At 41.1% G+C, this 14378-nt stretch overlaps 1 protein-coding gene across 1 annotated transcript; it reads right to left on the bottom strand.

The window, feature by feature from the left end:
- Positions 1–11039: 11039 nt before the first annotated feature.
- LOC138888608 (uncharacterized) lies at positions 11040–13680 on the bottom strand. The gene is made up of 4 exons (XM_070170501.1): positions 13343–13680; positions 12547–13042; positions 11986–12114; positions 11040–11762 (listed from the first exon to the last, which is right to left on the bottom strand). Exons 1-4 carry the CDS (start codon positions 13678–13680, stop codon positions 11040–11042), a joined length of 1686 nt encoding a protein of 561 aa, XP_070026602.1.
- Between the last annotated feature and the right edge of the window lie 698 nt (positions 13681–14378).

The raw sequence follows: 14378 nt of genomic DNA, 5'->3' as shown, positions 1-14378 counted from the left end.
TCTTCTCAGATGACTTGGTGAGCCCCACTTCATATTCGGGTTTTATATTTTTTGCACCTTATGTATAGTGTTTTGAGGTATTGTCAGACCCTTATTGTCGGCACCGTCATATTACTCTTTTGTATCAATTAGAGGCTCCGTATACATATCATGGATTGTATTTTGATTTGGGTAAGTCAACTTGAAAAGTTGTATTTGTAACATATATTTCCACTTCAAAAACTATGAATGTGTAATGTATTTTGGAAATTGCAAATGATGTTACTAATGGTTATGAAATTGGTATTGTTCATGTAATCTTCTCATTTTCTAATTAAGAGAATACATCTTCACTTTATTCATGGGTAAGGTCGGGTAGAAAGCATCTAGTAGGCTTGCTTGACCGGGTATTTCGGTTGAGCACCGGTCGCGCTCCCCGAGGTCGGGGCATGACAGTTTGGATATGCATTTTACTTGAAAAATATTACAGTTTTGTGCGTGGGGAAAAAGTTTTTATGAAATTTTTGAAAAACTCATTTTCAAAAAATTTCCAAAATCTTGCAAAACTTTATGGACAAACACATTTTTTGAAAAAGAAATCAAAAAAAGGAAATATATGGACAAAATGGGTCCTTCAACATCTAGTTGAGTTACTTTCAGTTTGGTTACGAAAAATAATTTAGTAATTTTCTTGAAATTAAAGTGAAGTTGATTAACTTATCCAGAGTAGATAAGTGAGCCTAAAGTTTGAAGTTTACGGAAGTCCGACAAGATTCAAAACTACTTTAACTCAATAGACATAAACAAATTTGGTTTTCCTAATTCTTAAAGTAATTGTACTTCAATAAAAAATGGAAAACTACAACAGTTACGATTAATCTTCCTATAGCTATCAGGAATGTATCTATTTCCAGGAACCAGTTCGGGTTCATGCCGGAGCGTTCGACTACAAAAGACATTCACTTTGTTAGGAGATTGATGGATCAGTATAGGGAGAGGAAGAAAGACTTGGATATGGTGTTCATCGACTTAGAGAAGGCATACGATAAAGTTCTGAGGGAGTTTTTGTGGAGATGTTTGGAAGCTAGAGGTATACTTGTTGCCTATGTTAGGGTGATTAAGGATATGTATTATAGATTAAAAGACCTGAGTGAGGACGGTGGATGGAGACTCAAACCATTTTTCGGTTTGATGGGGTTGCATCAGGGGTAGGCACTTAGACCTTTTTTGTTTGCCCTGGTGATGGACGTACTGACGCATCACATCCAAGGGAGGTGCCGTGGTGCATGCTATTTGCAGATGATATTGTATTGATTAACGAGACGCAATGCGGTGTGAACATACAGTTAGAGGTATATAGGCAAACCCTGAAGTTTAAAGGTTTTAAGTTGATCAAGACCAAAACAGAATACTTGGAGTATAAGTTCAATGGTGAGACTTGTAACACCCCGTAAATTTGAATCATTTTTGGATGCATTAAATGAGTATTAATGTGATGGTTATCAATTTGATATGATAATAAGTGTACGAGGCATGTCATAAGTGATTTCGGGTCCAATGAGAGACTTAAGAATAAGCCAAGTAGGAAAATTACATGATAGTCTAAAATTCCAAATGAGTGCGCACAAGACCTAACTTTGCACGAGCACATCTACATTTATATAAGGTTTTATGTGATACACAACCTATCAAATGAAAGATCTTGAAGTCTAGTTTCTAACGCATCAAGTCGTTCGTTATTTAGATATTCCTACTCAATGTTATGATCAAATTACCAAAATTAGACCACCCAGTTATTTTGGTGGACAGTGAAGCGAGACTCGCTTCGCCAGACCGGGCTTGGATCCTGCCTTCCCTTGAAGGTGCTGGACAGCAAAGTGAGGCTTACTTCGCCAGATCAGGCGCGCCCCAGCTAGGGTCTTTTTAAGCAAATTCGGGGGTTCACTTCCCTCATTTCTTTTGGACGAATTTTAGGGTTTTCTCCACTCTCTCAAGAACTCCAACTCTTCCCATCTTCAAGGTAAGCAATCTCCATTATCTTGGTGTGAATTCCATCATTTATACACTAGTATTGATGAAATCTACACATAAAATATTTAGATCTTCAAGAGATTTCTTCAAGAACTCAAAGGAATGTTTTGCAAGATTTCTTCCAAAAAGGTAATCCTACACCCTTAGACTACATGTATGGATTTATTAAGGGAATATGAGAATGAATAAGTATTGGAACTCTTGGTATAGTGATTAGAAGCCTTAAGTTCTCAATTTAATTACATAACTATTGTAGATATTGAAAGATGATTATTTAATGGAACTTTGTTGGTTGGGTGTGGATGGATGGTCATATATGTGATGTTGGAAGTTATAAATTGTTTAATAATGATGGTGGGATAAATTGTTGATGAATGATAGTAATTGGATGAACTGATTACATGGTGATGAGAAATAGAGATTTATGCCTACAAGGTTTTTGATAATATGCCTAAATGGCTTAAGTTATGGAATTTGTTATTAATATTGGTTCCATTGGATGTTGCCATTATAGATTGAAGGTTCTTAGTATTGTGGATAATTATAGTATCACTAAGGGGCGAAATTGAGGTATGTGAGGCTAACTCTTTACATTTGGGAATGTCTATGATTTCCCCTACGTCTCATTCATTATGACTATTACTAGTTTCCTCAGAAAATAATTAGGCCTTAGTTTCATGAATAGTAGTAGAACTTCTATTCTCTAGATGGCATAGTTTCATAATCATTCAATATTCTATGAGTTTTTGTTATGACAAATCAACTTATTATGAATACACATCTCAGTTTAGTCCTATTCATTATTCTAGTATCATGTGACTCAGTATGGTCGATTGTTTCAGTATCATGTATTGCAGTATGATTCTCAGTTCCTTTTCTAAATTCATGAATGTTGAACACTTGTATTTGGGCCTGAGGCCATAGTTTATACTTTATGCATCATTGGGCCTGAGGCCGCAGTTATGTATACGTATACTTGGGCCCGAGGCCGCAGTATGTATACTTTATATATATAGGGCTTGAGGCTGTAGTTTATCAGATAAACAGGTTGTTCATCATTCAGAAGGAGTATTCATATCCTTACTTCCTTGTTTAGTTATCAGTTTATCAGTTAGCAATTCCGTTTTAGTTTTAGTATTTACAATTATTTCCTTCAGTTGTTTTACATACCAGTGCAATTCAAATGTAATGACGTCCCTTTTTGCCCGGGGCATGCATCTCGCAATGCAGGCAACGATTTACAGGTTGATGCTTTTGATTGCTAGGACATCTCGTATCAGTTATTGGTGAGCCTTAGTCTTTCGGGGCATTATCCCTCTCTCTTTCAGTTCTTATAGTATTTCAGTTAATAAGGTATACCGGGGACCTTGTTCCAATAAACAATTAGCATATTCAGTGTTTTTAGAGGCTTCGTAGGCTATAGTTCAGTCAGTCAGATGTTAGCAGGCCTTTATGTGTTAGCCTTGTCGGCTACTCATTTATACTTGCAGACCTTTCAGTATTTTCCGCATCTATGATATTTCAGTCAGACTCTTTAGTAAATCATCATGTTATATATTTACATCTAGCTTACAGTTATACCACATGTTGATCCATCCATACAGTTGGTTCGCTCGGTCACATGCAGTCAGGCACTGAGTGTCGTGTTACGCCCAGGCCACGATTCGGGGCGTGACAAAGCTTGGTATCAGAGCTCTAGGTTCAAGAGTCCTAGGGAGTCTATGAAGTCGTGTCCACTGGCATCATTTTTATGTGTGTGTACGCGTGTACGTGTAAACAGTTGACCACCAAGACATCAAGGATTGTTCTATTTCTTTCGTACTCTAGATCGTGCAGTTAGAGCTATGCTTTCAGGAATCTTTCTAACTTGTGCGAATTGCGTATTTTAGAAAAATGCCTGCAAAAAGAAAGTACACCATGAGGGCCTTAGCTACAAGCTAGGGGCCTACGACTAATGCTGCTCAGGAGAGGGTCACTCCGACCTAGAGAGTTACAACAGACTCAGTGCCCAATGCTTCAGACATGGATGTCAGGGGAGCTATTGTTGCGACCAAAACACTCACGCAAGTGCACGTGATCGTCAAGTAATAGAGTAGTGAGTAGTGTATCGTTCCCACGAAGACTTATGATTAACTGTTGACTGATTCAAACCCAATTTCTTTATCTACCCAAGAGATTGTTCACTAAAGAGAGATGTAATTGTTTTACTACTTAAACTATAAAGAATTAATCTAACTAACGCAAGTACCCAAACGAATAGCAATTACGAGTAACAAACAATAGGAGAAGATATACCAGGGTCACAGGCACAGTCAACAATCGTGTTGTGTTCTTGGCTCAAAATGACTAATCAATTTATCTGAGTTATTGATTGACAGGGTTGATATTACTCATAAGAATCTGTCGAGTTCTTACTCGCCTATTCAAGTCAACTCAACACCTATATGTCTATGGTATTAAAATTAACAAGAACGCATTTACAATTCCTGTATTTCAACCAAGCAAGGCAATTGGGTATATGTCTATCCTAATTGCAAATCCATTCCCCGAGGCCCGGGTTCAAGAACTTGCTCTATTTAATTCTATATGCAATCTAAAGTTCCCACTTTCAAGTTCAACTAAAGATTCGTAGATAGTATTTCACTGTTCGCTACTCAGCAAAATAATTAAACGCAGAATTAAATAAACAACCCAATATGATAAACCAACTTTGTAGAATTAAACTTCAAACAACAACATTCATGTTTCACCCATGATCCCAGAACAATGGGTTTTAGCCACTCATACTAGTGTTCATCATAAATAAGTTCAATTTCATCACAAAACAGCAAAAACAAGAGAAGAAAAGAAGAACTTGATGGTCAAAACTCCTCCTTGCCTCTTGCCTCTCTATTTCTTCCACTAAACTATGAAAGACTTGATACTTTAACCTTGGGCGAGCTTGACTTTATATAGATTAAGTGGGTTTCCGTCCAGATTTCCAATTTTACCCCTAAATAACGTTTTTCTGGACCGGACATGCGCGAGCTCGCGCATAACTTCACGCATTTCTTCTCGCATGATTCTGCCTCGGCCTTTCTTACGCGCGAACTACTGCGCAACTTCACGCGTTTCTTCGCGCACCTGGAGCTTTATTTTGTCCATTTTTTCGTCTCGTCCTTGCGCGCACTCGACTCCGAGGGGTTGTTCTTGCTCATAAATCATTCCAATATCCTCTTGAAAGCATCATATAGGCTCCTCATCCTGCAATGTATACATATCACAATTAGAGCCTATTTTTCATCAATTAACCATAATATGTCATTGGAATATAATCAAGCGGAAGCATAAACAATAGCTAAATCACCTAGATTTCGCCTATTATCAACACCTCACACTTAATTCATTGCTAGTCCTCGAGCAATCAACTATACTCTCTAGAGAATCCTTCACTCAACCATTTCCCTTAACACATTACACCTAGAACAATGTACATGTATTACGCCTAGCAGTGAACAATCCTAACCTCAAAGTCGACTCTCAAGTGTCATGCAATATTCACACTTCCTTAAAGTACTCTATACAGAAGTCAAGACTTGCTTTTCCGTCACGAATCATATGCCCTCACAATTACATCAACAAAAATTGAGTTCAATCTACCACATTCAATTTATATACTCACATATATCAAGGAAATCACTCACTCTCACAAAAGAGGTCACATGCATGCAATTGGCACCATAAGCTTGCCCTTAATGTAAATCTCTACTAATGTAGGCTAGCTCGATCCAAAATCAATTAGGACTTTTCATGGTTGTAATGTGGGCTAAGGGACAGATAGGATGTATTTAGGAATAGTGACTCAACCCCTAAGCACTTTAACACATCACATGAGCAATTTTTAGCGCAAATTCTTCAACCCACTTCTTATTCACACACAGTATCATCCCACAAATACTCCCTTCTTATTTAAGCACTCTATTAATTCATTCCGACTAGCTGGAACAAGACACAATGTAATCATCTCTTTTTTTTGATAAGTTTATTCTTCTTGTCACTCAATTTCTGCTAGTGGTGTATTCGTTTACAACATAAGTGCACCTTTCACCCTTTTATTGGTTCCACTCAAAAGTCACCCCACACTTATTTCCTTCTTACTTCTTTTAGCGCTCCTCTCACAATTAAAGTGCTTTAAGAGGTAAAAGGATCAAAACAATGTCAATTAAGAACAAATGGGTATAGGCTTGTAATGCGGGTGCCAAACAAAAGTCTACAGGCTCAAAAGGGTTAATTAGGGACAAATTTAATTTGTGATAAGCAATTAAGCTCAAAAAAGGTCAAAAAAAGCCTAACATCATTTTTTTAAACCGAGCATCACCTAAAATTTCGCTTCAACTCACATACCGGACAAGTTCTAGACATAAGTACACTACATGGACTACACAAATATTCACCACACATGGCATATGACTCATTCAGATCAGCTCATCAAGACACTCAATTACGACCATTCAATTCAGTAACAAACATACAAATTAAGGCACTTTCAGTGAGATTCAACAATTAGGACTAAGAGTTACACTCTAGGGTCTATTGTGTTCAGGTACGTCAACGCTATGGGTTCTCTTTCAATTTTTATAGCTCGTAGACCATTACCCTAATCTACAAATCAAAAATAAAACAAAAATAAAAACTACCTATGCCCGGTTCAAGGTAAACCCTTGGAAAAGAACCACGGCTTAAAGAAAAACCAAGGGGGAATTGCTACACTACCTAAGAAAAAAATAAAAAATCTTTTTGTTGTTTTCTCTAGACTCACTTCCCTCAAGAAAATCGTCTAAAAGATCCGTCATCAGGAAGAGCCAACAAAAAAAAACTTTTTTTTTTCTCGACTCCGTCCCTCAAGAACCCCGTCAAAAGGGATCTGTCGTCGGGCCGAGCCATTTATCTAAATTAACAAACAAAAAAACTACTCTTGCTTAACAAAAACTATCAAGTCAACATGAAACAAACAAAACAACCCGGCAATTTGTACAACTACATACAACATACAATGAAGGAATCCCCCACCCCACACTTAAGAAAGAAGACATGTCCTCATGGCTTAAAATTTAAAAGAGCAGTGAGGTGAAGAGACTTCCCTGAAGCTTCACTCTTGATTGGAAATGGTTTCGGGGTTCACGTTGCACGCACGCCCCAAAGCTCGCAACCAACCCATGAACTTTTTTTCTGACTTGACTTGTCGGTCAGCTATCGCGTCAACACGAGTGCCCAAATCATTCATAGAGGTGCGTAGACCAGCCACCTCCTGCTCCAATATGGTGTGCCGAGACACTCTGGTAGTTCTTGAAGAGGACGCTGCTCGTGACAGTGTTGTAGCTGTTGCGCTGGGCGCATGGGCCTGCGCTTCGCCCTCCACATCCATTTGCTCTTCCTCCTCCGATGCATCAGAACCACTCTCATCCTCTCCACCTGCCGCTGCTGCTGAGGCTGCCCCTATGGTGTTCGTGCCAGGTTGGATCTTGTGGATTTTTCTTACCAGCCCGTCCACACGAGTATTTTCAAGCACCTGCATATTCCTGCAAAGCTTAGTCACCAAAGATGGGAAAAAGAAGCCATACTGGCGTTGGGGGCATCGGATAAACATCTCGTCATGGATCACTTTGGCCATATCGAAGGGAAGAACCTTGATGAAACACCAAATCAATACAGCCTGGGGTCCATTCACCTCCATAGTATTTGTGGAGGGAATAAGGCGACTGTTAATCACATACAGCCAGCTCTTCGCCTCTGGAGTTAAGACAGATGAGTGGAACTTCTTTCCATGTTCCAGCCACTCTACCATTTTTCCTGGTGTGCAAATTTCATCAAAGAAGCGCTCCCACTTGGCATCGGTTGGATTTCGCCCATATTCATAAAAGTCAGTATTCTCAGGCAGAGGGTCGGGTAATTGATAAGCTATGCGTATCGCCTCAATGGAGGCATCCACCGCCTTACGGCGCACTGTGACCACATGGTTGACATGCTCTGGTAGATTAGCATAGAATTCACGTACAACCATTACATTAGCCTCCTCTGGATCATCAATGAAGGCCTTCAAACCCCGCTCCATCAACTCATTGTACATGTGGGGGCATCGTTCCTTGACCTTTTTGATGTTTATGCCCCTCTCTGGAATTGGCTTCTTGGCAGCCTTCTCTGTAAAACAAGTCTGAGCCTCAGGGGTGACAAATTTGTTGTTGTCATAGGGACGTGCAGGAGCTGCCCTTTGGCGGCTTGAGGATGGACCCGTGGCTTGGCGCTTTTTCGATGGTGCCATAATACCTGCAAAATGTGGACACATTAGCTCAGCCCAACAAAAATAGTGTGACTTAATGTGGTTACTCAGACTTCACAGCTCTTTTCTAAGGGTCTTGCAACAAGGGCCTCCCACAAAATCTCATCCATAACCCAAATCAAGTACTACCCACCCCACACTTACAACAAAGTAACCCCACAACATATTTCACCAAGTTTGAATACCAAATCACAAAACACATCTACATTGATGGCATAAGATACAACATAAAAATCTGAAAGTAGAAAGATAAAAAGAAAGAAAACTACAACTAGGGCTCATACCTTGTTGAAAATCGTGAGAGACGGGGATGATGCTAGTGATTTTTGGGAAGAGAATCGTGAGAGAGGGTGATGGGGGCAGGGGTGCTGGAATTTGGTATTTTTGAAGGAGTTGGGAGATTTTGGAAGAGGGGATATGGGTTTTATTTAATAGAAGGGGGGGTAAATGTGTCTAAACAAATAACCTATTAAACTACAAAAATAAAAAATAAAAAGAAAAACTAGAACTAAAAAGAAAAACAAAACGTCTGAAAAGTTCCAGGCAGAATGTTCCACCCAAGCGCGCGAACATATGCGCGAAGTTTAGAGCTCGCGCGGTTCTGTTGAGTTCCAGGCAGAAAGGTTCGCGAACTTGTGCGCGAAGTTTTGGAGCTCGCACGTTTTTTCGTGTGGTTCCATTGAGTTCCAGGCAGAAAGGTTCGCCCAGGCGCGCGAACATACACGCGAAGTGGGTGCGAAGTCGCGCTCCTAGGCATTTATTTTTGCATTTATTGTCACCTGTTATGCTCCTGGTTGATGGTCCTTTCACCCGCCCTTCGTCGCCTGCATTTGTTAGTAAGTTAAAGCTCAAAATTAAACACTACTACTATCGTTGTGTTGCCTCCCAACCAGCTCCTTATTTAACGTTGTGGCACGACGGTTACAATATTTCAATGGGTTGCCTCCCATCCAGTGCCTGATTTAACGTCGCGGCACGACTCAACATGTTCTCAAGCATCCTTCAAGTCCAATGAGGCCTTGTGATGTGCAAAGTCACCACCCCAGTAATGTTTTATCCGTTGACCGTTCACCAAGAAAGTGCCAGTGGAACTCATATCTCTCAACTCCATGGCTCTATGAGGCTTCACGCTTACCACAACAAAAGGGCCTGACCAACGAGATTTAAGCTTTCCAGGAAAAAACTTCAACCTCGAATTGAACAACAGAACTCTTGCCCTGGCTCGAACTCTCGATGTTGAATGTGCTTGTCATTCCACCTCTTAGTCTTTTCTTTATACAATTTGGCATTTTCATATGCATGTAATCGAAACTCCTCGAGCTCATCGAGTTGCAGCAACCTCTTCTCTCCAGCTAAGTTCCCATCCATGTTCAGCTTCTTTATTGCCCAATAGGCCTTGTGCTCAAGTTCGACGGGCAAGTGACATGCCTTCCCATACACCAATCTATAAGGAGAAGCACCTATGGGAGTTTTGTATGCTGTTCGATACGCCCACAATGCGTCGTCTAACTTTTCGGCCTAATCTTTTCTATTCGCACTCACTGTTTTCTCAAGAATTTGCTTTACCTCTCTGTTTGAAACCTCCACTTGACCACTTGTCTATGGGTTATAGGCAGTGGAGACCTTATGCTTGACCCCGTACTTTGTAAGGACATTGTTTAACAGTTTGTTGTAGAAATGCGTACCTCCATCACTAATCAACACTCTAGGAGTTCCAAAACGTGTGAAGATATGCTTCTTGACAAAGCTTACCACCACCTTTGCATCATTAGATGGAAGAGCAATGGCCTCCACCCACTTGGACACATAATCAACTGCCACCAAGATGTATCTATGGTCGTTCGAGTATGGAAAAGGTCCCATGAAGTCAATTCCCCAAACATCGAAAAGCTCCACTACCAGGATGTTTTGCAGCGGCATCTCGTGCTTCTTAGTGATCATCCCGGTTCTTTGGCACTTGTCACACATTTTAACAAAGGCGTGTGCATCCCTAATTAATTTCGGCCAATAGAAACCTGATTGTAGCACTTTTGGGCGGTCCTGTCTCCACCGTGATGACCTTCGTATGACGAGGCATGACAACTATGGAGTATGGCACTCATATCCTCCTCAGGAACACATCTTCGCACCAACTTATCTGCACATAGCCTGTATAAGAATGGCTCATCCCACATGTAGAGCCTCACATCATGCAAGAACCTTCGTCTATTGTCTGGTGTCAATTCTGGTGGTGTCACTCCACTTGCAATAAAATTCACATAATATGAATACTACGGGGCTGTGCTTGAGGTGATTGCCAATAACTGCTCATCAGGGAATGTTTCTTTGATTACACCCCCTTGAGCCACATGGTTCCGATTTTCTAAACTGGACAAGTGATCAGCCACTTGGTTCTCTGTTCCTTTGCGGTCTCGGATCTCTAAATCAAACTCTTGCAGCAGTAGGACCCACCGAATCAGTCTCGGCTTGGAATCCTTTTTCTCAAACAAGTACCTGATGGCTAAATGATCTGTGTAAACGATGACTTTGGTCCCCACAATATATGACCTGAACTTGTCAAACACCCACACCACTGCAAGCAACTCTTTTTCAGTGATGGTGTAGTTCATCTGAGCTGGATTCAGAGTTTTGCTTGCATAGTAGATGGAGTGGAATATCTTATTTCTCCTTTGCCCCAAGACAGCACCAACAACCAAGTTGCTAGCATCGCACATCAACTCGAACGGTTCTCCCAGTTCGGAGCAATTATGATTGGTGCAGTAACCAACCTTACTTTTAGCTCCTCGAATGCCTTCAGACATGCATCATCAAATTTGAAGGCGACATCTTTCTCAAGCGACCTGTACAAGGGAGAGGAAATTTTCGAGAAATCTTTAATGAAACGACGATAAAAACCTGCATGGCCCAAGAAACTACGAATGCCTTTGACAGATATCGGTGGAGACAATTTTTCAATCGCTTCCACCTTTGCCTTGTCCACCTGCAAACCATCTTTGGACACCTTGTGCCCCAGGACTATACCTTCACGTACCATGAAATGGCACTTTTCCCAGTTTAGCACCAAGTTAGTCTCTTCACACCTAGCAAGTACTTTATCAAGGTTCATCAAGAAGTTATCAAAAGAACATCCAAACATAGAAACATTTTCCATGAACTCTTCCACAAACCTCTCAACCATGTCAGTAAAAATGGACACCATACACCTTTGAAAAGTCGCAGGTACATTACAAAGACCAAAAGGCATTCGCTTGAACGCATATGTGCCATAAGGACACATAAAAGTGGTCTTCTCTTGGTCCTCTAGGGCTATAGCAATCTGATTATACCCCGAGTAACCATCTAAGAAGCAGTAGTACTCCTGGCCAGCTAATCTATCAAGCATTTGGTCAATAAAGGGAGGGGAAAGTGGTCCTTCCAGGTGGCATTGTTCAATTTTCTATAATCAATGCAAATTCTCCACCTAGTGACAGTTCTTGTAGGTATTAAATCATTATTCTCATTAACTACTACAGTCATCCCCCCTTTCTTGGGTACACATTGGACGGGGCTTACCCATTTGCTGTCTGAGATAGGGAATACAATACCTGCGTCGAGCCACTTAAGCACTTCTTTTCTTACCACCTCTTTCATAATTGGATTGAGTCGCGTTGTTACTCTACACTAGGCTTGTGTCCATCCTCCATGAGAATTTTGTGCATGAAGAAGGCTGGACTAATGCCCTTAATGTCAGACATAGTCCACCCAAGCGCTCGCTTGTGCTCACGTAGCACTCTCAAAAGCTTTTCTTCCTGCAATTTAGACAAGTCAGACGAGACAATAATAGGTAAAGTGTCAGAGTCACCCAAATAAGCATATTGTAGGTGAGGTGGAAGGGGTTTAAGTTCCAATTTTGGGACTTCCTCAATTGACGGCTTTGGAGGAGGCCCCTATGGTCTATTCAAAGGCTCGAAGGGGTGCGTCCCTTGCAGGTACGCACAAGATGTATCAAGGATGTGCATCATCTCCTCAACCTCCTCATCAGCCCCTAGGCTATCAAGTAACATAAGTGCTTTCTCTAGAGAATCGTCTAGATATACACTCGGATAATGAATCTGCTCATCGGCCTCAACAACAGGTATCATTGAGAGCTCCTCATAGTGGCGGGGAAGTTGGATTGCTCTGTAGACATTAAAAATTGCTTCCTCGTCATCTACCCTCAAAATTATCTTTCCCTATCTCACTTTGATAATTGCATCACCAGTAGCTAAGAGAGGTCGCCCCAATATGATTGGAACCAGTTCATCAGCCTCATAACTGAGTATAATGAAATCAGCAGGGAAGATGAATTTCCTAATCTGCAGCAACACATCTTCAATCACCCCTTCAGGGTGTGCTATCGATCTGTCAGCCAGCTGTAACATCATAGTAGTGGGCCTTGGAGCTCCCAGGCCCAGTTGCTTAAACAAGGACAGAGGCATTAGATTTATGCTCTCCCCCAAATCGCAAAGAGCACGACCCACATCAATATTGCCAATGCGCACAGGAATCGTGAAGCTGCCGGGATCCTTAAGCTTTTGAGGGAGCTTATTTTGGAACCTTGAAATGCACTCCTCAGTAAGTGCCACTGTCTCAAATTCAGTTAATCTTCTCTTGTGAGCCACTATATCTTTTATGTATTTAGCATACTTTGGAATTTCATGAAGCACATCAACAAGTGGGATATTCAATTGAACCTGGCTTAACATAGAGAGGAATTTTGTGAACATGCGATCATCATTCTTTTTCTGCAATATCTGGGGAAAAGGGGGTGGTGGTCTTGGGGCCTCCACGGGCTCTGAAATTTCAGCAGCATTCTTTTGCTCTTGAGTCACTTTAGGGATCAACTCTCCATCAGGTATGGGCTTGTCTTTCTTTTTCTTTGGCACTTCCTATAGCTCCCTCCCGCTTCTAAGTGTAACTGCATTCACTTGAGGGTTCTTTTCTGTATCACTGGGGAGGGCGCCTGCAGGTCTAGTGTTTTGATTTGTTGCTAACTACCTCATTTGTCTTTCAAGATTTCTGAAGTCGGTCCTGAGTTGCTGATTGTCAATCAAAAACTTCTTTAGCAGATCATTGGTACTTTCTTCCATTTGTTGTGGTGGTCTTTGAGGCTGATTGAAATTCCCTTGGGGTCTATGCTGATACTGATTCTTCTTATTTCCACCCCATGAGAAGTTGGGATGATTCCTCCAATTTGGATTGTAAGAATTCCCGTATTGTGCATGCTGATTCGGCGGACCTTTGTTCTGTTGCCCCACATAATAGATAGATTCTGGATTCGTGGGGCACATATCACTCATATGACTGTCGCCACAGAGTTCGCAGCAAATGGTCATCTGTTGTACGTGTTGCATTGTCTATGGTTGCTGCATTGTCATCCTAGTCATCTGATTGGCCAGCTTTGCAATATCGGCTCTCATGGATGACACTTCGTCTAACTCAAGTAACCTAACTGATTTTTGCTTAACTACCTTTCATGAATCACCCTCACCTTGCCAGTTATTATCATTAGCAGTGAAGTTATTCAGCAAGATTTGGATTTCACTATACGGTCTGGCCATGCAACTACCCCCACAAGCGGAATCAAGATTCATCTTTGAAGCATCATCTAACCCATCTACAAAAGTGTGACCCAATACCTCGTCCGTCTGGCAATGATGAGGACAGTCTCTGAGCATCTTCTTGTACCTTTCCCATGCTTGACGCAGTGTCTCGCCTGCTCGTTGTTCAAACCCAAGAATTTGAATCCTCAATACCTTTGTTTTCTTAGTGGGGAAAAACTTGATTAAGAATTTCCTCTCCAGATCATCCCAGGTGCGGATTGAATTTGCTGGCTCTTTATTCAACCACTCCTTAGCTTCCCCAAGCAGTGAAAAAGGGAAAAATGTCAGCCTGACATAGTCCTTAGAAACTTTCGGATAGTTGTAGGTATTCGTAATTTCCAAGAAATTTTGAATGTGCCTCTGTGGGTCTTCATGTGGTAAACCCACAAACAGCCCTGTGGATTGGATCAGCTGCACCATGTATTGTTTCA

The sequence above is a fragment of the Nicotiana sylvestris genome, chromosome 3, assembly GCF_000393655.2.
Source record: "Nicotiana sylvestris chromosome 3, ASM39365v2, whole genome shotgun sequence".
Taxonomy (NCBI): Eukaryota; Viridiplantae; Streptophyta; class Magnoliopsida; order Solanales; family Solanaceae; genus Nicotiana; species Nicotiana sylvestris.
Note: the sequence above shows the minus strand (reverse complement) of the source record. Positions and strands in the feature narration are given on the sequence as shown.

Coding starts and splice junctions, on each gene's coding strand:
- LOC138888608 (XM_070170501.1), bottom strand. CDS start 13,680: ATGACCATTTGCTGCGAACTCTGTGGCGACAGTCATATGAGTGATATG. Junction 13,043..13,342: donor AATCTTGAAAGACAAATGAG/GTAGTTAGCAAC, acceptor CTCTATGTTAAG/CCAGGTTCAATTGAATATCC. Junction 12,115..12,546: donor CTGGTGATGCAATTATCAAA/GTGAGATAGGGA, acceptor TCTAAATTGCAG/GAAGAAAAGCTTTTGAGAGT.